Genomic DNA, 5,881 nt, shown 5'->3' on the forward strand with positions numbered 1-5,881 from the left:
ATATTAATAACTGATTACATTGTATAGTCACTGCATGCTTTATTTCCTGTGAACTTTTTGTTTTTTTATTTTTTAATAATACAACAAAAGTCATAATTGATTGTATTCTGGAGCTTGCCTTTTTGCCAAATAATTACCTCAACCAAGTGTAGTGTATACTTTTTCCCATTATACATTACTCCTCATATTTTGATTGTTTAATTGAATCTGAAGTGTCATTAAAAGCAAATATTGTGCAAATATCCCCTCCTGACATCACTTTTGGCCACTACTGTATATTCTAATCAAATGCTTAGTTTGTCGTTATCAGATTAACACTGATTTAATTATTTAATCAAGTACATGTAGGCCTATACTGTATATAACATGTATATGACTATTATTTAGACTAAAAGTGTGAACAAAAATATCAACTTTTCAAAGAAGAAGTGAGAATGTGCAATACCATATGTGTTTCTGGCTTCAATTTCCATGCTTGCATGCCAACCTCACATTTACTTCTCTCTCCTCAAAATATGTATGCTTTACACCCTAACAACACACTTGCACAGACATGTTTTCCATTTCTCCGCAGTTGTCCTCGGCAGAAGACCTGTAAAAAGCGGTTTGTCAAAAGAAACAGGTAAAGTTAGTCTGATAATAAATCTGGCAAAACAGTTAAGGTGGTGCCCTTCCGCCCCTTCAGTACAAGTTACAACAAAGTGTGAATGTCAAGAATACTTTATTGGAAATGTTAAATGTAATTATATTACATGTGATTTACATTTGATATTTAATAATATTATTTTTGTACAAAATATTTTCATATATTTTACATTAATTTCTAATGTAACTATATTGCATGTGATATTTAATTATATTATTTTTATACAAAAGGTTTTCATATATTTTACATCAGTTTCTAATCACATTAATAACGACTGTCTTCAGGATAAGAAACTATTTCAGTTAGGCCTTTACAATTCAAAAATAATCTACACAACCGCCAAAACTGCCAAACACAACACTTGAGGCCTTCTTCAATGCCAAATCAGTGCATTTAAGAGGCATGTTTTGAACGTATTATTGTTTTCCAAGAAAAAACATTCCTGTTTTACACGCACATAGCCAGAATGCAAATTAGATAAGCAATCGTTGTTGATTATACAGTAATTTTTTTGTCAAGTTTGATCAGTTTTTGACCTGAAGTTACCTTATATCTTTTTGGCAAGGTACAGAATATTGTCTTTGATCAGAACCCAACCTCAATTTTTCAAAATTCAACAGAGGGATGGCATTCTGCTTGCAGAAGCACAGTAAACCCAACAGATGTCTGTGATTTTTTTAAAAAAGATGCTGGATATGAAAGGGATAACATACAGTCAGATAGTCATTATAGCGAAATAAATCGTAAAACTGAAAAAAGCACATGGAATATTGATTTGATTTTGAATGATTTTAAGTGAGAAGACAGAAACCGCAGAGCATCCAGGAACACTTTGCGTTGGAGTCCGGTTGCATAAACCGCTAAGACTAGTTTAACAAGTTAGTTTTTTTTCTTTAAAACTGTTTATAACTTTTATGCAACTGGCCCCTGATCAATATGTTGCTGTTAAAGTTGTGATAATTTCTTGAAATAACTTTATCCCACTTATTCCACTGTTACCCAACAAATACAGTAGGCAGCGATTCCTTGGACATTAGTCATTATCAAGAAATATTTGCAGAATCACAATCAAGCATTCAATGTAATAAGTTAATAAAGCCATAATTCAGTTCTGTCAGTTTTCTTAGGCATGATACATACATTTGTCTCACTCACTTCTTCTATATATAATGCCGTTTAGTCGGTTAGATATGTTTCAAACAGTGGGGTGATTGTTCCATCTTTCCATTCAACAAGGATCTCGCCTCGCTGGATGGAGGGGGACTGAGCAGGTTTCATAGGGTGTCGGGTTAGAGGGGCTCTCTCACTAGGCACCGGAGACCCTGGCTGACTGGCCTCTCCTGTCGGAGTGTAGGATTTCAGCACCACGACGGTCTTCTTCCTCCTGTGCGTGAAGATAAGAAATAGATCAGCCACTCATAAAGGAGGAAATCTTGTTATTGAGCCTTTCCTTGTTATGAAACTGATTTCAATGCGCATGTTCACAGATCAGTTTCATAACAGTGAAAAACAGATAAATTCCTTCTCTACATCATGTGTAAAATTAAATGCTGGCATTCAGAGTTACAAGATCTTGAAGGTTTATTTTTACCAAAAATGAGAATAAGCTTACCTGTTCTGGTAAATGTTAAGAGTAAGGATCACAAGCCCAAGTAACAGGGCAAAACTGCTTAGAAGCAACATTGTCATTTTCCAGCCTGTTCCTGTTATAAAAAAACAACAACAAAAAAACATTATAGCACATCACCAACTAATATTCTAACTTTTTACCCATCACCAAATAGCAATTTTCTGTCATTAAAATTCATCTTTCATTGGCTCATGACCAAAGACACTGTGTTTAGGTTTCCTTTCCTTTACTGCCCTCATGTGGACATAAAGCAAAATACCTGTTCCAGAGGGAAATGTAATGTTTTGAATATTGGATTGTTTATAGCCTATTTCCTGACCGATAAGCATTTAACTGCTAAATGGAATCAAACTTTCTGAAACAGATGAGAACTTACCATAGTCTGTTGTAAAAACATTAACAGAAGGTCCCGCGGGCTCTATGCTACTTTGAGGTTCAGCCAATACCTCTGAAGTCCGTGTTGCTTCAGTGGACTTTATTTGGGAGGTCTGGCCATTATTCCCAGCTAAAATAAAGAAATAATATTATACAATTATGCAATATAGCATAGTCATTATTAAAAGCAAAACAGACAATGTACACAGGGATCCCACCCTTTTTGACCAATCAATTTCCAGTCGTTCATGACTGCTGCAATTTTTTTTAAAATACAGAGATTGTTGGGAAGGAATTCCATTTTGTATGTCAGATACCAATCCTTAGATTTAACATATGTAAATAATTCATTTTAATTAATAAAATTAATAACTTATTTGTGTCAGCCTGAGATTTGAATGTGGATCAATTGAGAATGTGGCTTTCTGAACCTTCTAACCAAAAAATGTCAATGACATTTTATTACTCTTCCAAGACTTTTCCATTTCTGGAATTCACAATTTGTATATTCTCTGATATTTCTAGGTTTTCCAATACTGTGGGGATCCTGGTACAAATTTAGTATGACAAGATGAGAAAGCAATGCACATGACAGAAAATGCATGTATGACAGGAGTGACCTTCAAGAGACAGAATTCTGTGGAGTTTTAAATAAAGAAGCGGATGAGATGTCATTAATTAAAACGACGGGATGATGAAATGCAACACGAAACACAAACCTATCTTTATGAAAGAACTCCTAATCTAACTCTCTTACAATGCCAATAGCGAATTTGAGTGTGGATTCGGGGTCCAGTTGAAAGTGTCTGCTGAGACTCTTGCAACACACTCTGGCCATGATGTGTGCTGTCAGTATCCTCGCATACCGTTTGATTAGCCATTGTCCTCCACTTGCTGCCTTTTCCACGATCTTTAGAAAGGAAGACCTTGGAGGAATCGTGACGTACGCTCAGGTGCAGACCTTTGCCGTGTAATGTCAGGAGACCCTTTTTAGAGCAGCTCCAGGTCTGGCCCTCACGATCCTCCTCCTCAGAGCTACAAGCTTGCAGCCAAACACTCTCATGCTCCTGGATCTGGGGTGCAGTTAGACACCCTCCGGTCTGCGGGTTGCTGAGAGAGCGTGTCTCTGGGTTCCAGCGCCACTCTTGCAGAGCAGAATCTGCCTTACACTCTTGCAGGGTTAACCTGCTGCTGACTTGACCTTCATTTACTACCTGTACACACTTTCTCAGCTCTTCATTCCTGATCATGAGTCCTCTAACTTCTAGGGAAAATAGATATTGCTTATAAGTTAGGTAACATATATTATAGGCACAAATTCATATTACAAATATAGACAGTATATGTAAAATACATCTTTAATCATGCATCAAAAACCTTCCATACAGTATCTGCTGCTAATAGCACTACAAACAACTTGAGAGATAGATGATTCATAGATGCATAACAACAGTCTTGACCAAGTTGTCTTTTAACTTCCCTTACCTTTACACTCTAACATATTTACCAATTAATATACACAAAAATAGTCGTGGAGCTGTAGCCTAATTTGTCTTAAAGTGTGAGTAGTCTGGGCTTTATTACAGAAACATCCTCAATCCTATCCTATCTGTTTATCTGAAGTTATATTTCATTTAGGAAATATAACTTTTTAAAATCTTAAGTCAAGAATTAAGAGAAGAAGTTTCTGTAATACAGCCAAAATAGCGACTCGAGTCTACTAACATAGCTAGGATGATAACAACATATCAACAAATGAAATGTGTTCTTTTAAAAACTAAAATATAGATATTTTATTTCAATTTAAACACTTAAGTATAGATATCTGGTTGATATTTAGGCTAGTACATATAGCCTATGCAACATATCACATGCTCTTTACCTTCAAAAACAAGTGTTGTGAGAACAAAAGTGCAGAATCCTCTCCAAATGACATCCATCACCGCGGCTATGTGGCGCAATAACAACACTAATTATAAAATATAAGACTTACAGATAACAGTTCTGAACTGATCTGATACAAATCGCGAATCAAGTAATAATTCCCACCGCTCCTGATATCCCCCTAAAGCAAAGCAGAAAGTGAAGAGCGACAATGTTGATCCACCCGATAGCTGACACTGTGGCACAACAAATTTTCACTTGAGAGAAGACTGGAAATTTATGGCGCATGAAGCGCAAGTGTTGAAAGAGTGAGTGCAGAATACTAATTAACAAAAGACGATGAAAGGCAATTAAGTGCTCTGCTATGTTGGGGGAAAGACAGTAGCCTAAACCTAACTAAGGAAATCACGACGACGACAACAACCAACCATAGGCGACATGGTCATGAAACTCGAGTTTGCATATTAATGTAAAAGACGTGTATTTCCAACATCATCCAACAATAATAGTGAGGAAAACTTAACTGTAATCTACAGATGTACAAAGAGAATGACAATTTTATGAGGCTCAGCCATTTGAATGGCATTCCATTCAAGCTGAGATGACAGAGCTCCTGTGCCCGTTGCTGTGTTGTTGCTAAGTTGGTGTCGACAGGCGGTAGGCTATTTAAAAAGAATGGGAAAGCGAGCAAAAACACTTTCAGAATGTTTCCACCTATTTGTGTTTCTATGGAGCCGACAAAATAAAATAATGCTACAAAATGCTACTTTTCTAGAGACTACAAACTGTGCATTAAAATGTTTGCATAGTCACTTCAAAATGAAAAGGAAATTACTTTTACTATAAAAGCATATGCTCTACCTGGAGATGATTTATCTTTGTACAACTCCTATTATTATTTTGCTAACAAAATAAATTATGGCTGACAACGAGTAGAGCATTTCTGCAATGCCATGATGCTACATCTACACCATAGGTCTCAGTATAAGTCCAACACAACTGTCATACCAGCCAAAATTCAGCCAAAGATAGGGTCCATGAAAATATCATATAAAAGTGAAAATATTTGTCTCAAGTGGAACAAACTTTAAAGGGATAGTTCACCCAAAAAATGAAAAAAATCTGTCATTAATTACTCACCCACTAATGTCGTTCCAAACCCGTAAGACTTTCATTCATCTTTGAAACCCAAATGAAGGTCTTTTTGATGAACTTTCTGTCCCTCCATTGACAGCTACGCAACTACCACTTTGACACTTCAAAAAGCTCATAAAGAGACCATAAAACTAATCTATATGAATTGAGTGGTATAGTCCAAATTTTCTGAAGAGACACAGTTGCTTTGT

The 5,881-nt window shown here is 36.0% G+C and overlaps 1 protein-coding gene across 1 annotated transcript; it reads right to left on the bottom strand.

Moving 5' to 3' along the window:
* Window positions 1–704: 704 nt before the first annotated feature.
* si:dkey-245n4.2 lies at window positions 705–5,200 on the bottom strand. The gene is made up of 6 exons (XM_048188356.1): window positions 5,060–5,200; window positions 4,534–4,599; window positions 3,409–3,915; window positions 2,653–2,781; window positions 2,259–2,349; window positions 705–2,030 (listed from the first exon to the last, which is right to left on the bottom strand). Exons 2-6 carry the CDS (start codon window positions 4,589–4,591, stop codon window positions 1,823–1,825), a joined length of 993 nt encoding a protein of 330 aa, XP_048044313.1. The 5' UTR covers window positions 4,592–4,599; window positions 5,060–5,200; the 3' UTR covers window positions 705–1,822.
* Between the last annotated feature and the right edge of the window lie 681 nt (window positions 5,201–5,881).

The sequence above is a fragment of the Megalobrama amblycephala genome, linkage group LG4 (assembly GCF_018812025.1).
Source record: "Megalobrama amblycephala isolate DHTTF-2021 linkage group LG4, ASM1881202v1, whole genome shotgun sequence".
In the NCBI taxonomy this organism is placed as follows: domain Eukaryota; kingdom Metazoa; phylum Chordata; class Actinopteri; order Cypriniformes; family Xenocyprididae; genus Megalobrama; species Megalobrama amblycephala.